Consider the following 22186-nt stretch of genomic DNA (forward strand, 5'->3'; position numbering starts at 1 on the left):
CTTTAATAGGAGTTCTAACCTTGCCAGGTTCTTCTTTTGGTGCTTTGGGATCTGCAATAAAACCGCAATATTATTAGCAATGCATTAAGTCTGGTTAAATAGATGTATGTATTAACATTTAGATAAAAACCTTTTTAAAGTTACATTTTCTCTTTCTCCTGTCTCTGTACATACATATACAGTGAGAAGAGTGTATACATATACATATTTATATAGCATATGCTGTCAATAATTAGAGTGACATTGAATATTTTGAAGTATAACATCTAAAATTGCAGATTCTGGGGTAAATATTAAGAAGTGGAGCTTAGGAGCCCACCATGTATCAACATTTAGTTCTATCAAAAAAATATCATTTTTATGGCGCGCTGTGAGGTGGCCATTCACTAATGCTAAGCTTTCAATTATGGATTTTTTAATCAAATGTAAACAAAAAAAGTCTGTAAATAATAAATAAAAATGGTAACCATCAGTTATGGAGAAAATGACACTTTGTAAAATTGATGATTCCTCACAGGACAGTAGTAGAAGAAACTGATGAATAGAACATTAGACTCTGGCTTTCCTGCTCAAGTGAGGCACTAAACAGAAGTATAAGACCACTTAACAAGAGACATTCATAAAGTAATGAATGTCAACTGAAACAAAGGCCATTCAAAAAAATCGCAGCTCACACAAATGTCACTGCCTCCAAAGAACACAGATACCTTGTCTAGTGAGTACCAATAATAAAAAGCCATGTATGACCCACCCATCAGTTGAGTTAACTGTTTCAACCTGTTCTGACAGCTTTAAAAAAGTAGCCTATATATTTTAAGAATCAAGCCAAGAAATGTAAGTTGCGTACGCAAAGTACATGTTCAATGACAGGAAGCTATGCTCAAGTGTTAAGGATGATTTATCATAATTCATAGGTGTTTCTGCTTCACGGTGCATTCATGCACAAGCATTTCACAAGGCTACTGTAGGTCACTGGATATGAGAGAGACATGGCAGGTGACCTAATATCTTTTATGAGACAGAAATTGATCTCACGCACCTTTTCTCATTCATGAATTATTACAGATTGCCCCTCACTCCTGAAAATGTTTCCCAGATCACACTGTCTATTATCTTGCATTCTTTATACCGTATTTTCCGGCATATAAGGCTACTGGGCGTATAAGACGACCCCCTAATTTTTTAGTTAAAAGATAGGGTTTCATCTTATACCCCAGCGCCCCTCCGCCTCCCCGGCTTTGCTCCCGGTGCCTCTGGTCTGCTGGGGACCATCTCCAGCAGACCAGGGACACTGGGAGCAAAGCCTCTGAGGACGCCCCGGCAGCGGGACAGCCCCGGCGTGCCTGGGCTGCCCCGCCACCGGAGCCCCTCTGCGGCTTTGCAAAGCCTCGGGGGAAGCCGGCAGGGGGGCATCCCAGGCGCGCCTGGGCTGCCTCCCCCCCCCCCCCGCCAGAGCCCCTTCGCGGCTTTGCAAAGCCTTGGGGGAAGTCGGCGGGGGGGCATCCCAGGTGCATCCCAGCCGAGGAGCTGCGCTACTGGAGCAACCCAGCAGCACCCCAGCTGCTCTGCCCCAGGCGTCCCCAAGTCAGCCGCTGCTGAAACGGACCAGCACTGACTACAGGAAGCCCGAGGCAGAGTTGCTCTGCCCCAGGCTTCCTGGAATCAGCCGCTGATCAGTTTCAGCAGCAGCTGACTTGGAGACGCCTGGGTTTCTTAAGTTGAATATGTACGTAAGTCAGAACTGGCGTCCAGATTCAGCCGCGGTTGAAACTGATCAGTTTCAGCAGCAGCTGTCGCCAGTTCCGACTTACATACAGATTCAACTTAAGAACAAACCTACAGTCCCTATCTTGTACATAACCCGGGGACTCCCTGTATTCAATCATTGATGCTTCTGAATCTCTCTCCTTCTATAGGTTTCAGTGGATTCTTTTTTTCTACAAAATTTTCCCTTCTATTTTCATTTCTGAATCCTGTGGCATGAGCACTGACTCTGTAAAGATTCTAAAAGCCTTTTTGCTAGGAATCACCCCATATTCAATGAATTTCCCCATTACCTCGTAATTTCTCAGTACAATCCCAGTATCCTAGGATTCCAGAGAATCTTCTTTTGCTATTTTACAGTCAATATTCTTGTCAATATTTTCTTTCTGAAAAATATCTATTTCCTTTACTTGGTTGTAGGGAACCATGATTTCTTCAACTATTGGAACATCAATGTTCTTGAAACCAAATTTGCCCACTTTCTGAATTTTCTAATGTATGTCTTGTGCCTTCATGAATTTACCCAGAGGGAGTTTTACAAACTTCTGTATGGTGACATATTTCTTCTTTCCCTTTCTTGTTGTCAAATATATTTCAGGTACTACTTCTTCAGTGGCGTCAGCAGTATCCTTCACATAATCTTTTATCAATTTCTTCAGGTTGCAAACTTATTTTATTTTTTTCTCTTTCTTGGAACATCTCTGGTCTTCATTCTCAGGCTTTTTGGTGCAACTTCAGGTAGGGAAATGTATACACTTCCCTATTCTTTTTTATCTCTCTCGTTTTTTGGATGGAATTCTATTCTTCAGGGAATCTCCCAATGTCATCCTCCCTATGAAACTCTCATTTCATTTTATTCCTCTTTTCTTCTCTGATACCACATATATCTATGTATTGGGGTGTTGTTATTTTGGCCCTTTTCAAAGGCAAACCTGGCCTGTCTAAGAGCCTATTTTAGGTTTTCTCTCCCTCTCTTCTCATCTTTAACAATAAGATTCTTCCTTGAAACTATAGTTATTATTTCTGCTTTAGTTTCTTTGGCAACCATAACATATTAAGAACGTCTGTCTCTTGTCCACTGTCCTCTGGTTTTAATATTCCATCAGCTGTTTCATTTGAGATGTTTAGCTCGACTGTGTCTTCTGCTCAACTATCCCTGCCAGTGCCTTCTTCTTCATGCTATCTTTTACATGCATGTGTTTTTCATCAGTAGCATATACCTTTAACATTGGTGATTCAGTTCAGCTTTATCTCAGGAGCTGACGATAGGTCAGGGAGCCTTTCACCTTTAGGCTACCAGTTCAAACCCAACTCAGACTAGGAGTAGCTGAAAATTGTTACTCTGATGTTGCCTAGCAACCTATATGGAATTTTTGAACAGCTGTCCACATCACCAAATGAATATAAAATAGACAGTAATGGGCAGTGGTCAAAGATTAAATAAAGAATTAACTACACTCTTATTTTAGAATAGGTCCCCTCTGGTTTATGGTTGGGCTACAAAGTAATTGAGAACAGTGCTGCTGTTCTTTCTGCTAGAGCAGTTAAGTGGATGAAGCTCTTAGGCTACTCTATGCAGCAGGCTTCTTGCGCAAGAACTGTTTTGCTCAGGAGTTCTTGCACAAAAGGTTTTGCGCATGAGCATGTCCACACTGCCATGTGCTTTTGTGCAAGAGTGTTCATGGCAGTGTGGAAGCTCTCTTGCGCAAGAAAGTTCTGATGGCCATTTTAGCCATAGGGGTTTCTTGCGCAATAAACTGCTGTTGCCTGTCCACGCTGCCTTCTTGCACAAGAGAGCTCATTCCTCGTGGGGAGAGGAATAACTCTTGCACAAGAAGCCCTCTGTTCCCACGCTTTACTGTAAATGTATTTACACAAGAATGCACATGCAGTGTAGATGCGCCGCAAGTTTTTGCGCAAGAACAGTTGTTCTTGCGCAAAAAGGCTGTAGTGTAGACATAGCCTTAGACTATAAGAACTTCAGAAAGGAAGGACTACTCAGATGTGGTTGTACACTATGGCTGTGTCTAGACTGGCCAGTTTTTCCGGAAAATCAGCCGCTTTTCCGGAAAAACTTGCCAGCTGTCTACACTGGCCGCTTGAAATGCCGCAAAAGCACTGACTTCCTACTGTAAGAAATCAGTGCTTTTTGCAGAAATACTTTGCTGCTCCCGTTCGGGCAAAAGTCCTTTTCCACAAAAGTTTTGCGCAAAAGGGCCAGCGTAGACAGCTCAGATTTGTTTTCCGCAAAAAATCCCCGATCGCGAAAATGGCGATCAGGGCTTTTTTGCAGAAAAGTGCGTCTAGATTGGCCACGGATGCTTTTCCGCAAAAAGTGCCAATCTAGATGCTCTTTTCCGAAAATGCTTTTAACGGAAAACTTTTCCGTTAAAAGCATTTCTGGAAAATCATGCCAGTCTAGACGTAGCCTATGGGTTCCTAACCCGAGATGAAGCCTCTGGGTACCACCCTAATAAGAATATAAACAACAGTAGTGCTAGGGAGCTTCAGTGCTATTGGTACTTTTCCCAACATTCAGAGTATACAAAACAACTCCCAAAACAGCAAACAAAACATCCAGCCAACCCTGCCGAATATACAACATACATATATATATTTTGTTCTACAAGTAACAGGCATACAGCATATACAGATGTATGCCTGAACACAGCAAACAATTACCAAGAAATTCACAGAATACATACATTAATTAGACAAGTTAAGACTGTCTCATCACCCACACTGAAGAGCACAGGCTGAACACCAATTATATGACTTTCGGGGAGGAACTATTTTTCCTATTGTGAGTGTGTCAGTACATAGTACAATGGGAGCCTGATTCATGACACATGGGGGAGGGCTTTCAGTATACCAGAAATAACAAATGGTAAGATTCCAAAGTCTTTAGTAGTTATCTTGTTTTCAGTGCACATAGTCATGTGAAAAATGCAAATTAGCAACACTCTGCAGAATAAATATTCATACCTGCTTTCTTTCCAACCACTGGAGTCGTCACTGGAGCAGTAACAGGGGCTGCCTCTTCGGCTAATTTGGGAGATATTAGAGCTGCAGAAATAATTAAAATGTATTTTCATGAATATGTTTGTTAAAATTTACTATGCAACACTTTCCCATGGGCCATGTAAAGCATACATTTACTAGATCCTCACTCATGACAAGTACTCAGAAAATATCCTTCAATCCTAGTAGTGTGAAGAGTTAGCTGAGATATTTGCTTAACAAATTTTTAACCAGTACCACTAAATCAGGGCCACTCAACATGTAGCCCGCAGGCCACAAGCAGCCCATGGCCCATTTGTTTGTGGCCTGTGGTGCAGTTTGGATTTACACGGTGCTCAACACATGGCCTGCGGGTAGGATCCTTTGAACATGGCCTCCACTGGGAACACTCTCCATAATGGCGAGGCATCTCCTAGCTGGGGTGAGCATTGACAGATGCAAGCAGACAGGCAGGCTAGAACAGACAAGTACAGGATGTTGGCAATTCTAGCCCCCAGGGAGGAGGTGCTGGGAGTGCCAGGGTATTGTGGGAAGTGCTGGCTGCTTAGCCTTGTGGGCAGAGCCTGAGAGGTGCTGACTGGCTCACATTGGCCACGTTTGTGTCTGGCGCCGCGGCTTAAGGCTTAATCTTTGTATTCAAGCCTGTCAGTGTGAAAGAAGCTATTTGCATATATATGCAACCACACTTAAGTTGCGACTGTTGGCATGTGCTATATCATTGTGGCCTCTGGGGCTTCTAAAGTTGAGTAGCCCTGCACTAAATGGCAAAAGGCAATATGTACAGGAAAACATGCACAATTATTCATGTTGAAAAGATTTTCACCTTCTGTGGGTTTTGGTTCAGGAAGAGGGACAGCTGCTGGCTTAGGTTCTGGCACTTTAAACACAAAATAACGAATAGGTTAGTGTAAATATTTCATAATCTTATTGCAAAATGCAGAAAAATAATTCAGGAAAAGTACAAAGTGTTAGTGAAACTTTAATTCACAGTAAAACTTTACAGTTTAATACATTAAACTTTAACTTTAATAGAAGACAGACTTTTAATTTTTAACTTCCAAAATACACTGATAAAAGACAACAGGGGCAAACACATATACAGCAAGATACAGAGATCTCCCTAATGGAAGAGAGTTGAATTCTTTAAGCACTAAAGGACTACAGAGGAAATAAGACCCAGAAGAATACAAAAAGGCTAAAAAGGACAATTTTAATGGTTGCATTATATTAATAAATTAGTTTAGCTTATATAAAAGGATGTTCACTGGTGAATGCAGTTTATTAGCAGAAATAAAGAAAAGAGCGCCACACATTTGGTACCTTTCTCTGGTTCAGGCACAGGTTTTTCTTTTTTCGTGACAGGTGGTATCTCAATTTTCTTCTTGGGAACTTCTGGCTCTTTAAAATATGATTTTTATTTTGGAAGATATGTTTAAATTCCTCAAATACCCACATATATTAACTGAAGTAATTTTAATATAGAGTAATTTAATATGACATTTGAAAGTTAGTTAGGTTTTATATATGTGATTATGATTTTCAGTTGGCCTTAGGTTTAACGTACATATATATTGTTAACAATCAGAGTCAGATAAAACTAGAAACAGAAAACAGCCAGTAGGACATAATGTTACAAGACCATAATTGAAAGGATAATGGGATTGATTGTGGTTTACACTTTATTACTTTTTAGTTTACATTTTAAAACTTTTTAAAAATTATCTTTTATATAAAGTGAAGACTCAAAAGGAGAACTAGCCACTAAGATACATAACTCTGATCTGAAACTAGATTCTCCCAAAGTTTGGGTTTATTTTCAATAAAACTTTAATTCAGCAAATTCCAGACTTGGAGGACATTTGCACAATTCTGATCTGAACCCTGATTTAGATAATGAACCCAATAAATTGCTAATCAGAATTAGGATTTTGTTTTGGGTCTCTCCATATTCAGAGACGTATGAATGTGACCTTGACTTATACCTTCAGGTTTCTTTATCTTTTCTACTGGTTTAGGTTCTGGTTTCGTTTCTACTTTAGGTTCTTTCTCTGGTTTCGGTTTTTCCTCTTCAGGTGTCTTTCTAGGAACTTTGAAAGAGAAAGAATTTCATTTTCTAGAGTCTTATATGGATGAGGAACATGGTAATTAAGATAAAGATTTAAAAATTATCTAAACAACAGAGAATATGGAACAACCAGCATAGGGTGCAGAAATATATGCTTTATGTTATTATTATGATTATTATCATAAATGAAATTTTACATGCAGTCACCTGGAGCAAAAAATGCTTTAATTTAGAGTGGTCCATCTGCTGAAAAATTTATATTTTAGCATTCACTTAGACTAAAATTACTTATTATCTCATTTGAATTAAAAAGTTACCAAATTTACACATAACTATAATCTCAGGATATGTTAGAACTCAATCTAATAGTGAAGACATGTAAAATCTTCAATTTGTATATATCTGCACATCAAGTAAAACATAATTATTTATCAATTTTAGTTTTGCCCATAAGAATAACATATTAGATCACATATGTTTTATCAATAACAGATTAAACCAATAATAGTGATTAAAATGTTAAACTTAATTACAGATACACAAGAGAGAAGCTTTTAGGTGATACTACATGCCATTTCTGATATTCTGAATGAATATTGGATTCACCAGCTGAAAACCATATTACCAGTTTATTTTCAGCATTTTTTTGATGAAGTACCTCAATTACCTGTAAATGCTTACTGTAGTTTGTAATTTGAATTACTGTATTAATGCCAACATTTTTGTGAGCACAAAAATAATATATTCTGAGTTATTTTTAATGATGAATTAGAGTAGATAATTCTGCATTAACATATGAAATGACAAATGAATATCAGGACCAGGAAAGATAACTCAATGCAGAGAATGGGAGCCATTGGTTCCCTTCTGTATAACATGCCAAAAAGCAAATGAGCATGAGTGCATTAGGGAATCTCTAGTCTTAGAAAGAAAGGAGTGGCCAGCGTTGTGTTCCATACTTAGAAAATGATACGACCCCCGTATGAACTCTGCATGGTCAGACCTTCACTAGGTTTGGAGAAGAGTGCCAGACTGGAAGATGGAATAATTGATTAGCCAGCTGCCCTCTATCACAGCAGATATCCAAGCAGAAACCCCACTGGGAAAGGGCAATCAGTGACTGATGGGTGAGTGCCCACTGGCAGCATGGCTCCTGTGTTAGTGCTACTGCCAAGATAGAGGGAATGGGGTCCATAAAACAGCATGACAAGGAAGAGCCTCTCGTGGGAAGTCCTGATATTCTGTGTTCCGCTCTGCTTTCCTTGTATAGCTTTGGCTCTACTGGATCTTCAAGCTGTTCCTCCTCCCACAAACTTCTTCACCAGGAAATGAACCATCTTTGCTACACAGAAGATTGACGTGATTAATCTTCTGGATCAGTAAAGAGCCACTAAATCAAACTCAGAGAGTTACTCATGAAGAGTAAGGGCAGCCGATAGGAGTGTTTGGAGATCGCTGTGGAAACAGCATGGAAACTCGAAATAAGGTACATTGATTCTAGCTACATAATTAACATAGCTAGAATTGTATATCTTGTTTTGACCTTCCCACATAGTGAAGACATGGCCTCAGGTAGCAGTTAATTCATGTAATTTCCTACATAACTATTTGGGATGACATTATGCAATCCTATTACCATGTTACTTTTGAATAATTAGGGAATGGATTGGTGTGGTTTCACATTTATATTGTGGTCAAATTACCGTACCTCTTTTAAGAACAACTTCTTCCTTAGGCGGAGGGGTAACTTCAGGAAGTATTCTGCGGCCTTTCTTTTCAACTCCCGGCACTTTAAAAAACATCATTTCAAATTTTAATATAAGTCCATAACAGTAACAGTCATCCAAATATACAAACCAGATGCTGATTTACAATAAAACATTCAAAACAGAAGATAAAAACAACTGAAATGGGAGTAGATTGTTTTAGTCATTTTTCCATGTAATATCTGCATATGCTGATTTATGGACCCACGAGTAGGAAGACAAAACAATAAACAACAACAACAAATGAGTCTGAGGAAGCCACAAAGCTAAAGAATTCAAAGTTAATAGTTAATGGTAAAATTCTCCTCATTGTCACACTGTGGATTTCATCCCCAATACTCTTCTCTCTCTAAAATTGCACAACCTACTTATCTATCTACCATCCTGGTTTGCCTGTCTAGGCTATTTATTAAGACGACTGCCATCTTAATTTGTAAACTCTGAATAAACTTAGGAAGAAGAAAAAGCACCCAGATTTTTTTCTCTTTCTCTTTCTGTACACATATATTTAATGGTGTTGTTTTTGGGGAAGTTTCATGGAAAAATTGTTTTTCAGTTCAGTCTTAACAGAGTAAAATTTGCAATGAGGCTGATCAGTTTTTACCAAGGAGAATCCTTGGAATCTTCCAAGGAGAATGTCCCTGATTTCCTGATAGTCTAAACATGAATCTCCCGTCACTGATCACCACAGTAGGGCTGTGTCTACACTGGCATGAATTTCCGGAACTGCTTAAAACGGAATACTATTCCGTTTTCAGTTTTTCTGGAAAAGGAGCGTCTACATTGGCAGGCTGCTTTTCCGGAAAAGCCCTTTTTCCGGAAAAGCGTCTGTGGCCAATGTAGACGTGCTTTTCCGGAAAAGAGCCCTGATCGCCATTTTCGCAATCGGGGCTTTTTTCCGGAAAAGACTACTGGGCTGTCTACACTGGCCCTTTTCCGGAACAGTGTTCTGGAATAAGGACTTATGCCCGAGCGGGAGCAGAATAGTTTTTCCGGAATAGCAGCTGATATTGTACAGTAGAGCATCGTTGCTTTTCCAGAAATTCAAGGGCCAGTGTAGACAGCTCACAGCTTATTCCGGAAAAGCGGCTGATTTTCCGGAATAAGTGGCCCAGTGTAGACACAGCCTCGGTGTTCAGTACAGGTAAAGAGAAAAGAACATTATATTCAAAATTCACTTAAGCCTTTCACAGAGATATAAAATAAAATATGACTCAGTGAAATTCTGTCATGCGGGCAGGGTTGCCAACCTTCCAAGATTATTTTGGAGTCTTCAGGAATTAAAGATTAATCTTAATAATGTCATGTGATGAAATCTCTGGGAATTCATCCTACCAAAGTTAGCAATCTTATAGGGTGAGGGCTGGAAAGTCTACTACAAAAGGCTTGATCATTAGCTGTTCAGTTACTTATGTTGGCAGATCCCTTTGGCTCACAAAAAAGTTAAATTTGAATAACAGTACTATCCCTATAAAAATATGATTTAGTTCTGGTCTATTTTGAGTAGGTGTTTTGTTCCTTTGGAATTTGTTCATTTAGGGAAACACTTTTCCCTAACACCTTGAATTTCAAATATTCAAATGAAAATGTAGTTTCTTTAACAATAAACTACATGGAGTTTAAACATGTTATTAAATAACTAATTATTAATTAACAAAGATTCTTATTTATTTCGACTGCAGTAGGACTTTCTACCCAAATAGGGTGGTGTGGGTTCCCATGATGGACTCTACTTTTATGTCCCCTCCCCTAATACAGCTCTCTAACATGTCCATCACCTCCTAAGTTGCACAGTGGGAAAGGAAAGTGCAATAAAATCTAGTAAAATGAAAGGTGTAAAACATAGAACAACAAATATATAAGACATATGGACAAAATGTTGCAATTATTTAAGAGAGAGATACTTAGGAGCATATCATAGAAGACAAATGCCAATAACTAGTCTAGTGCCTGCCAGAGGCAGGAATGAGAAAATATGATTCACCCCTCCCCAGCACATATACTAGATACCTTTAGCAGGCGTGAGTTCCACTTTTTCTGGAGCCTGAACAGGTTTTTCAGGCACAACTTTCTTCCTTGGCGTGGGAGCTTTAAAGAAGACAATTTTATTTTTACTACCTAGATCCTTAAATTATAATATTTTAAAATGAGAAAAAAAATCTTGTTCTGAAACCTGCCAAACACCTGACTAACATATAAATGTTCAACACTAGCAACATGACAAAAGAAAAACAATGGACACAAATTGCAGACACTTTTCTAATTAGCTGTAATGAGATCTTCAACAACCACAGCAACATACTAACCCAAGAATCATGCTGGGAATTTTTTTTCTAGTGGGAAAGAGTGTAAGAATATGTTATCATATTATGCTAAGATCTTTTGCAAAGATTAATTTAAAATATATTAACTTTTTCATTAATTTCTTCATTTTAACTGAAAACCACACAAACTGACTAAGACATATGTTTCTGAAAGTTCACAATAGATAAACAATTAGTAAGGAGTATTATTAGACTGAAAGCAACAGAAACAGGCACTGAGTTAGGCTAAAAGTAATATATTAAAAAGTCCACCCTTCAAGATGAGCAAATATAATTATAATGAGTTATATTGAAGCATTCAGTAAAGCTGTTAATACTGATTTCAGTGGCTTCTTATACCTTTAAGTTGAACTTTTTCCATCTTAACTTCCTCTTTTGGTGGAAGAGGTACCCGTGGTTTTGGTTTTTCAGGAATCTTCTTTTCAGGTTCTGGCTCTTTAAATAATATTATGGTAGATTTAGAATATACCTACTATCATAAAAGTCAGATGAAGAACATTTAATGTGCCAAAAAACTCTGAATATATGTTTTGTTGCTTGCACATAATGTGAATGTCCAGTGTGAATTATGAAAGCATGTTACTAATATAAGAACAATAATACATGAGGAAAACAGATAACAGGAAGACTATTATGACTGAATTACAATGAATTGAGAATTTAGAACATATTCACACATACAGTAACACAAGGAAAAAGCTGGGATTTAATACAAATACAACACAGGTGCAGAGAACTACGAAGCAAGATGTACACAATTTTGAAATGAAGGAGTGCGTTTGATTATGGCTACTGTGTATACCTTCTATTGGTACAATCTCTTCAACTGCTGAGATCTCTTCTTCTGCTGGAGAGATTTCTTCTGATGAGATTTCCTCTTCTTCAGCTGCGGAGATCTCTTCTTCAGCTGCGGAGATCTCTTCTTCTTCTGCTAGTGAGATCTCTTCTAATTCTGAAATAGGAGTAGGTTCTGGTTCTTCAGGTTCAATCTTCATGGTGACTTTAGGGACTTTAAAGAATATTAACAGTCTGCCATATAAGACTGAGTCACATGAAGATACAAATAGGCAGGAAAACTACATCAACCTACACATTCACAGAGACAGAGACAAGCACAGTACAAGCTAAGTACATGTACAATATTAGTTCTTGTGGTTAATTTGACTATTTATTTATTTTTTAATTATGGGTTCATTCATGTCGTAATGAGCAATCTATGTGGGAAGGTAGATTTTGATTTCTAAATAATCCTGGATTAGTTATGTCTTTTAGGAGAATTCTTGTGCACATTTCTTCTTCTGAATAGTGAAAGTTTTATGTAACATTATATTGGCAGGTGATTTGTTGCTGTCATTTTTTTTTAAAAAAAATGAAGAATACTGAACTTTACAGGACTCAAAATGTTTGCAAAATAAAGCAACAATGAAAACGAGAATTGAAATGCTTTAGGCATACTATGTTAATAATAAAAGGTTTTTTTATGATTGAACAGATTGCATATTTATTGGGGGACTCTCTTTCTTAGCCATGATTAAGAATATCTTTTCTTCAATAGCAACTTTGCCATTTGAAAAGTATTATTTAATTTTTATTATGACTGATACTTGACTGTGACAAGTGCCACTGTCACAACTGATACAAAAAATGCTGAGTTTCTTTCTTTGTAACTAACACTCACACACACACAATTTACACGAATAAAAATTCCATAACTAAAACAGCACAAAACACAACTTGTTAAAGATTATTCAGGAGAAGATGACAAAGATTTTTCTTCATGATTATGTCAGTGATAACATGTACCTTTAGCAGGTGCAAATTCTGGTTTTTTAGGCACAGCAACAGGCAGTTTTTCTTCTGGGACAACTTTCTTGGGCACCTCAGGCACTTTAAAGATATTAGTTCTCATTACTTTTAAGATTGTTAAAAACATGTATGAAACATAAAAGAGAAACATTACACTAAGTGGTGGATAACAAAATGCATTTACGATGCAACATTCGAGCACAGATTAGCCACTTATGCAACAATCTCTTATTCGTAGTACAGTTCACATGATGAATACCCATTACATATTTCAGATAGCTGATCGCAGACAAGAAAAATATATTACAATAGTGTTCAAAAAGAAGAAGAAAAGGTTCTATTACTGATCTGTACCTTTTGCTGCTGGAGGTTCTGGTTTTTTAGGCACAGGAGTAGGTTTTGGTTTTTTAGGTACTGTTATTTTTTCTTCTGGGACGGCTTTCTTGGGCACACCAGGCACTTTAAAGATATTAGTGCTGTTTACTTATATGAATATCAAGAATATGTACAAAACATTAAAGAAAATGATAAAACAGAGGACAATGAGACTTTAACAATGGTATCTATATTCAGATAGTACAGTGCCTCTCTCACACACACACAGATCAGTTACACAATAAGTACTAATTCTATAACTGAAGAAAGGCCAGGACATGACATATTAACGAAAGTTCAAGAAAAGAGGACAAAGATTCTTTCTCCCGTTAATATCAATGATGACATGTCATTTAACTGGTGGAGGTTCTGTTTTTTTAGGCACAGGAACTTTTTGTTCTAGGACATCTTTCTTGGGCACCCCAGGCACTTTAAAGATATTAGTTCTGTTTACTTACATGAATGTTAAGAACATGTACCAAATATTAAAGAGAATGATGAAACAGAGGACACTGGGTTATTAAAACATTAATGATGGCATCCATATTCATATATTATAGAACCTCTTTCTGTCACTTAGTCACTCACACACAAACAGTATTAATTACACAGCGAGTATTAATTCTATAACTAAAGGAAGATTGGGATAATATATTAAAAATGTTTAAGAAAAGAGGATAAGGCTTCTTCTTCATCATGATGTCAATGACAACATCTACCTTTAGCTGGTGGAGGTTCTGGTTTCTTAGGCACAGGAGTAGGTTCTATTTTTTTAGGCACAGGAACTTTTTCTTCTGGGACAGCTTTCTTGGACACCTCAGGGACTTTAAAGAGATTGGTTCTGTTTACTTACATGAATATCAAGAATATGTACAAAACATTAAGGAGAATGATGAAACAGAGGACAATGAGACTTTAACAATGGTATCTATATTTAGATATTATGGACCATCTCACACACACACATGCACACAGAGTATCAGTTACACCAGGGCTACTCAACATTTGTTTGCGGCCCACAATGTGGTTTGGGTTTACGTGGGGCTCAACATGCAGCCCGTGGGTGGGATCCTTTGAACAATGCCTCCACTGGGAACACACACCACAACGGTAAGTCAACATAATGGTGTTCTGTTGATATGTGTTTTAATAGTTAAATTCCTGGACTGTCATTGCTCATTAAAAGTGCTGTCATATGGGTGCAAATCGGGTAAATATTGCATTTTATTAATATCAGCAGAACTGACTTAAATGGGGTCTGTGTGTTGTGTAGTCTTGCCTTAATCTTTGTATTCATGCCTGCCAGTGCGAAATAAGCTATTTGCATATATATTTGCCTGTATATGCAAGCACACTTAAGTTGTGGCCCTCCACATGTGCTGTGAGTATCATTGTGGCCCTCGGGGCTTCCAAAGTTGAGTAGCCCTGAGTTATACAATAAGTACTAATTCTATAACTGAAGAAAGGACAGAACACAGTATATTAAAGAATATCCAAGAAAAGAGGACAGAGATTCTTCCTCCTGGTGACATCAATGACAACATGTACCTTTAGCTGGTGGAGGTTCTGGTTTCTTAGGCACAGGAACTTTTTCTTCTGAAACATCTTTCTTGGGCACCTCAGGCACTTTAAAGATATTAGTTCTGTTTACTTACAGACGGGGTGAAAGTAACTTAAATTTCTTATAGTTACTGTTGTATTGCCCTCAGGGAAGGGCTTGGGCAGGAGGTTGGGTGTATATATGATAGGATAGTACCTGTAAGAAATTTAAGACTGGAGTAGAGTGTGGGAGGGCTTAGGTCAGGGGATGGGACCTTAAGGTAGTGCAGGATTCAGGATTGGGGAGCTAGGGTGTAGAGGGCAATGCAGTGGGCAAGGATGCCCTTTAGAGGAATGGGGGACTGAAGCTCCCCACCCCCCGATGCCTACTGATGTTGCTTGTTGCTTACTCTTCTCTTTCCATCACTGTCAGGGAGCAAGGGGGAAGCACACAGTGTGGATCATGCAATCCTCTGCTCCGTCCCTGCATCAGGAGGGAGGGAGAACCATGCAGGGATGTTGTTTGTTGTCCTCTCAGTCCCTGGCAGCCACGGAAGGGAACAGTCAGCAACAAGCAGCACTGATAGGAATGATGAGAGAAGGTTCAGCCCCCTGCTCACTCTAAAGGGCACCAGGATGGGGCTCGGGCAGACCCAGACTGGTGTGGGCCACCCCTCTAAACATCTCCTTTCATCTGCCGGCAGGAGAGCCTGGCAGGGAGTGCTGCTACCACTACTTCTGCAGTAGAGCACCCCACCCAGCTCTTAGCAGAGCGGCAGACGGAATTATTCTCACCTCTGCTTACATGAATATTAAGAATATGTACAAAACATTCCAGAGAAGGAAGAAACAGAGGAAACTGAGATATTAAAACATTAATATCCATATTCAGATGTTATAGAGCCTCTTTTTGTCACTGACTCACACAGAGTGCCAATTACACAGTGAGTACAAATTCCATCACTGAATAAGGTACAGGGCAGAATATACTAATGAATGTTCAAGAAAAGAGAACAAAACCTCTTCTTGATGAAGTCAGTGATGACATGTACCTTTGGCTGGTGGAGGTTCTGGTTTCTTAGGCACAGTTACTTTTTCTTCTAGGACATCTTTCTTGGCCACCTCAGGCACTTTAAAGATATTAGTTCTGATTACTTACATGAATTTTAAGACTATGTACAAAATATAAAAAAGAATGATGAAACATTAATGACAGCATCCATATTCAGATATTATAGAGCCTCTCTCTCTCTTGCACACATACACACTCACACACAGTTACACAATGAGTACAAATTCCATAACCGAGAAAAGAGGACAGGACACAATATGTCAAAAAATGTTCAAGAAGAGGATAAAGATTTTCCCTCCTGATCATGTCAATGGCAACATGTACCTTTAGTTGGTGGAGGTTCTGGTTTCTTAGGAACAGGAGTAGGTTCTTCTTTTTTAGGCACAGGCACTTTCTCTTCTGGGACAGTTTTCCTGGGTTCCTCAGGCACTTTAAGGGCAATATTTCAGTTTACTTTTATGATTATTAAAGATGTGTAAGAAACAATAACAAGAACAAATAAACAAAAGTCATGGATATCAAAATGTATTTATGATGTAACATTCTAATACTGAGTAGTAACTTAACATATCTCACACACAATACAATTCATACGATAAATATACTTTACGTATCTCAGCTGATGAAAGATAAGAAAAAGAATGTTAAAATACTGTAGAAGAATAAAAGTAGTAATGCTGATCTAGCTGTACCTTTAGCTAGGGAGGTTGTTTTGTTAGGAACAGTAATTGGTTCTCTCTCTTCTGAAACAGCTTTTTTGGGTATCTCAGGCACTTTAAAGATATTAGTTTGTTTCACATGATAGTACTCAACATATGTACAAAACATGAAGAACAATGAAACACAGTAGGTGAGATATAAATAACAGATATTCAATATTCAAGCTTTTATTAGTCACTCACACTGTGACAGTAAATATAATCAATGAATACAATTTACAAATCTCAGATAGGAAAAAATGGACAACAAAAAAGATGTTAACATAATGCTCAAGAAAATAAGATTTTCTTCGTGATGGCACTGATGACGACATATACCTTTAGCTGGGGGAGGCTCTGGCTTTTTAGTCACAGCAAGAGGTATTTTCTCTTCTGGAACAGCCTTCTTGGGCACTTCAGGCACTTTAAAGATATTAGTAAGTTTTATGAATCTCAAAGTTGTGTATTTTAGAGTAAAGGCAAACAATGAAACAGAAAACCGGGACATATCTAAGGCAAAATAAGATCATGTTGAAATATCACTGAGGCTCTCTCACACACATGGTACAACAGGGATGTCAAAAAAATTTTGTCAGAAAGCTGAATAATATTTCAATTATTATTCCTGATCTGGGTATGAATTAAGGTATAGTTCCTGCAATGCACAGAGATACTCACAATGGGAGGGGACCACATAAATATCAGTTGTGAAATCTGACTTTTATGTAGTAAATAAACTTTTAGTGGTTACTATTCTATGTTGTGCTTATCTTCAGCTTCACTGGGAATGTGAGAGAGTTAGAGCAGGGAGGGTGTAAAATTTTACACTGTTCAGATCCATTGCTTTAGGCTGTCAGCAGAATCACAAAGACAGCACTGCATAAATTTACATTAAGTAAAAATTAGAAAGTTTTCTCATAAAAATACTTGCATTTTAAAAAAATATAAATTCTTAGATTCTGATCTGTCTGAATATGTGAAGCAGATGAGAATACATCACAAGCCAGATATAGTAAGTTGGTGAGATATTTGACATCTTAGCAGTACAATTCACACAATGAGTAGAATTCATAAATGTAAGTAGCAGAAAATGCCCAGGACAAAGTGTGTTAAAAATTCCTCATTGCAGGAGGAATACCAGCTAATTGGAGTTAGGGCTTTAAATCGGAATCCCGTTTCACGGCCGCATGTAGACGAGGGCAGTTACTTCTGGCTAGTCAATTTATAAAATGGCGACCGACCGGGAACATGCAAATCAAGCGCGGGATATTTAAATCCCGGACTTGATTTGCAATTCCGGTCAACCTCATTAGACTCCCTAGATCAATCTAGTGTAGACGTACCCTAATGTACACTGCCATGGGCTGTCAGCAGACTCACAAAGAGAGCACTGCAGAAAGTTAATGGCATGTTTACATTTACCTGCAATTTGGGCTAGGGGGAGTTGGCGGCATCAAGGACCCAAGTGCTGCACTGTAACTCCAACATGTGGACTCTGTGGAAATGAACTTAAAAGTCACGAGTTCATATAGTGCAAACTCAGGATCTTTAAGTTTGCACCCAGAGTTTCCACACAGAGAGTTACAATTCAGAACTTTGGAACATGTTTCTACACTGACCATTTAGTCTGAGCAGAGAGGCAATGTACGATGCCCTTAAGTTGCCTTCAAATTTGGCAAGTTTTTTTCATAACAATATTTTCATTTTTTTAAGAAAACAAATATTTCCTGGGATTGGCTATAGTAATTGAGTCAGGTGAGTGACACCCCAGCTGTATAGTTCACAAAATAAGTAGAATTTTCAAATCTTAGGTTATAGAAAATGGACAGGACAAAGTATATGAAAAGTAATGGTGGGTCAAAAAAATGAGACACAGATTTTTGATGATATACACCTTTTGCAGGTGGAGGTTCTGTTTTTTTAGGTACAGCCAGAAAATCTTCCTCTTCTGGGACAGCTGACTTGGGCATCTCAGGTTCTTGAAAGATATTAGTTTGTTTCATTTTACAGTTACAAAATGTGTGCAAAACATTAGGAAGAATGAAACATAAAAAACGGAGATATTAAAAACATTGATGATTCAATATTCAGACTTTGATTACTCATTTACATTCTTATACTTAGTGAGTACATTTTACAGATCTCAGACAGAAAAAAGCGAATTAGACAAAAAACATTAAGATAAAGCTCAACAAAATACGTGGAACGAGGTGTAACAGTAGTTCAAATTAGAAAGCCCAATTCGAACTACCTACTCCGTGCCGCGTATAGCCGCGGGCACGGAGTCCGAACTACCGGGGCTTTAAAAATGGCAGCACCTGGTAAGATGCAAATGAAGCCCAGGATATTTAAATCCTGGGCTTCATTTGCAACTTCGGTTGCCTACATTAACCACCCTAGTTCGAATTAGGGTGGTAGTATAGATATACCCTAAGAGATTAACGAGTTCATATTCAAACAACATTTACACACACACATATATGCACACACAGAGATTATAGCAAGGGTGTCAAACACATTGGCTATGTCTACACTGCAGGCTTCTTGTGCAAGAACTATTTTGTTCAAGAGTTCTTGCGCAAAAGGTGTTGTGCAAGAGCATGACCACACTGCCATGTTCTTTTGCTCAAGAGATGTGCTTTTGCACAAGAGCGTCCATGGCAGTGTGGATGCTGTCTTGCTCAAGTAAGCTCTGATGGCCATTTTAGCCATAGGGATTTCTTGCGCAAGAAACCCCTGTTGCCAGTCCACACTGCCTTCTTGCGCAAGAGGGCTTATTCCTCGGGGGGAGAGGAATAGTGTTTGCACAGGAAGCCCTCTGTTCCGACGCCTTACTGTAAATTTACTTGTGCAAGAACATATGTGCAGTGTAGATGCTCCACAAGTTTTTGCGCAAGAACAGGTGTTCTTGCACAAGAAGCCTGCAGTATAAACGTAGCCCCAGTGTGAGAAAGCTGAATTCCATTTTTACTTCTGATCCCTATGTCAGAATATAAATATAAGAATATATGCCTCTCCCTACACAATGGATAACTCCCAAAGGAGGCTGAATCCAATTATGGAATCTAAGCTTAATGTAGTAACTAAACTATTAATTATAATTATTCAGCGTTTGTTCAGTATTTACACTCAGCATCACGTGGGGGCAAATAAACTCCCCTTTAGTATGATCATTATTTCTAGCCTTTGTTTCTATTTTGTTCCTCTCCTTTTACTCCTGTTTGGGTGGGATTCTTATTTTCTTCTATCTATAATTCCTTTCCTGCATTGCCTTCCATGCTCATTAGGCGCACTTCTCGCCCCATACCTCCTTTTATCTGCTATATTGACACCAATTAATGATTTTATTTAATAGCCACTATTACATTTTGGTGTTAATGCTCAAGTAAATGGAGGATGGAGAGGACAGACTTGTTTACACCTTTCTCACTCTATATTGTCAGCAGACTCAAAGAGAGCACTGTATTGGCTTACATCGGGTTCATATTTTGGAAGTTTTCTTCACAGCCATAAGCTATGAAAAAAAATCAGGCCTTGAGCATTTTGAATATATTAAACAGCTATGCCAAAAATATATGGCTAGATATATGCAATGGACCAGATGTTTGACACCTTTGCATTACATCTCTCACTGAGTAGAATCAACAAACCTTAAATATTAGAAAACGGACTGACCAAAGTCAGCTAAAAAAAAGGTGTAAGAGGACAAGACTAAGGCTCTTCCTTATGATGATATTGATGAGCACTCGTACCTTTAGCTGGTGGAGGTTCTGGTTTTTTAGGTACAGCAACTGGTACTTTCTTTTTAGGGACCTCTTTTTTGGACACCTCAGGCACTTTAAAGATATTAGTGTAAATTATTTGTCTGAATTTCAAAGATATGTTTGAAATATTAAGAACATTAAGGAAACATAAAACACAGGAACATCAAAAACACTGATGTTAGAACTAAACATCTAGTCCTTTTTCATTCTCTCTCCATTAAATTTTCCATACTCATTAGTCTTCTAGAACTTTGTGCATGGCTGAATTTAATCCTCTTTCTATTTCCACCCCACACACATACCACACCGTACACAATGAAAACAATTTACAAATCTAAGAGCAAAAAGAGAACAGTATGTTCAAACAATAATTCAGAAAATAAGACAAAGACTTTTATGATTTCATCAGTGATAATATGTACCTTTAGCTGGTGGAGGTTCTGGTTTCTCAGGCTCTTCAACTGGTACTTTTTCTTCAATAACAACTTTCTTTGGCACTTCAGGCACTTTAAAATATTAATATTAATACCTTTCACTATGAGAAATTTCACAAATAGCTTCAAAATATTGAGGACAAAAAAACATAAAACACAGAGCTTTCAACGATATTGAAGAACATACCAAATTCTACAATCAGTTTGTCTCACACATAATAAGTAAGATTTACAAATCTCAGCCAACAGCAAGAGACCAGAGAAAGGTCTTTGCTCTTGTCTTTATATAATGGTCAGAAGAAAAAGATTTCCTGCCATTTTAAAAATAATGACATATACCTTTAGCTGGTGGCGGTTCTGGTTTTTTAGGCACAGCAACTGGTAGTTTCTCTTCTGGGACCACTTTCTTTGGAACCTCAGGCACTTTAAAAATATTAATTTATTTTATTTTAAGAATGTGACGTATGTCGACAAAGAATTAAGAACAGAAAAGCTGAAATTATGACACAAAACAGCATCAGTGATACCCGGCTCAAAAGACTGATCTTATAGTACACATAGTACATATTACACTACTTTGCTCCACTGTTGAGTAAGAATGATTTGTTGAGTATCAAGAGGAGAAGAGAATCCCCCAAAACAAAATGTATAAAGTCACGGATCACGAGGGGAAAGATAACTCAAAATTAAAATTTAAAAAGTTACAAGAGAAAGAACAGGATAAATTATTGCCATGATTTTATCAATGACAATGTGTACCTTTAGCTGGTGGAGCCTCTGGTTTTTTAGGCACAGTAACTGGTACTTTCTCTTCTGGAGCAGCTTTCTTGGGCACCTCTGGCACTTTAAAGAAAGAATATTTGGTTTGGTTATTATAAGGCATTTTACAGATACATACAAAATGTTAAGCCTAAGAAGAAAATAGAAATCATGGAGATCATGAATGAAGCCATGAGTCTGACGCATTTTTATTGGTTTTATCCTCCCTTCCATTAATATAAAAATATTTCATAGTTATACCCCTTCTGCTCTTCAGTACTTGATGGATTTTCTTCTCTTTCTTGGTTAAATTATTCTGTCATTTTAGATTGCCATTTGGCTGACATTTTCTGTTCCACATATCTGCCACATCCCTCAAATGTTTTTATCTCTACAGCTTCTCTCCATCTACACATTGTGGACCACATCCCACCCCAACTGAAGCCTGGGTCATTGAGCACACACCTTGAAATGCTTTAATCCAATTTGACCTTCTGACTATTTAGAAACAATTGTCATAGTTTTCCTAGAAATTTCTAACATTTGCCTCAAGTCGACCCTCTTGCCTATTTTGCTATGCAAATATCCTTATCAAACATTAACATTGATGAGAGTTTTAAACAACTGGGGGTACGTCTACACTACAGCGCTAGTTCGAACTAACTTAGTTCGAATTAGTTAATTCGAACTAAGCTAGTTCGAACTAACGCATCTAGAACTAAAAACTAGTTCGAACTAGCGTTTTGCTAGTTCGAACTAGCAAGTCCACATTGAGTGGACTCTGAACAGGGCTTAAGGA

General features: G+C 38.0%; 1 protein-coding gene across 50 annotated transcripts in view; it reads right to left on the bottom strand.

Moving 5' to 3' along the window:
* Positions 1 to 22186, bottom strand: part of TTN (titin) — a 323995-nt gene that overhangs the window by 113001 nt on the left and 188808 nt on the right. For 46 of the 50 annotated variants that reach the window (XM_089779942.1, XM_089779940.1, XM_089779930.1 and 43 more), the window contains 18 exons: positions 21388 to 21471; positions 20968 to 21051; positions 20617 to 20700; positions 20183 to 20266; positions 18325 to 18408; positions 16770 to 16853; positions 16057 to 16161; positions 15713 to 15790; positions 14670 to 14747; positions 13841 to 13945; positions 11280 to 11375; positions 10627 to 10704; positions 8559 to 8639; positions 6768 to 6872; positions 6106 to 6183; positions 5609 to 5662; positions 4750 to 4830; positions 1 to 51 (listed from right to left, as the gene is read on the bottom strand). In XM_089779942.1, coding sequence (XP_089636068.1) covers positions 1 to 51; positions 4750 to 4830; positions 5609 to 5662; positions 6106 to 6183; positions 6768 to 6872; positions 8559 to 8639; positions 10627 to 10704; positions 11280 to 11375; positions 13841 to 13945; positions 14670 to 14747; positions 15713 to 15790; positions 16057 to 16161; positions 16770 to 16853; positions 18325 to 18408; positions 20183 to 20266; positions 20617 to 20700; positions 20968 to 21051; positions 21388 to 21471 — 1494 coding nt within the window. The remainder of the gene's footprint in view (positions 52 to 4749; positions 4831 to 5608; positions 5663 to 6105; positions 6184 to 6767; positions 6873 to 8558; positions 8640 to 10626; positions 10705 to 11279; positions 11376 to 13840; positions 13946 to 14669; positions 14748 to 15712; positions 15791 to 16056; positions 16162 to 16769; positions 16854 to 18324; positions 18409 to 20182; positions 20267 to 20616; positions 20701 to 20967; positions 21052 to 21387; positions 21472 to 22186) is intronic. The other 4 variants (XM_089779924.1, XM_089779929.1, XM_089779927.1 and 1 more) reach the window with 4 other exon arrangements.

Source organism: Pelodiscus sinensis, chromosome 7 (assembly GCF_052426305.1).
Source record: "Pelodiscus sinensis isolate ZL-2025 chromosome 7, ASM5242630v1, whole genome shotgun sequence".
NCBI classification, from domain to species: Eukaryota; Metazoa; Chordata; order Testudines; family Trionychidae; genus Pelodiscus; species Pelodiscus sinensis.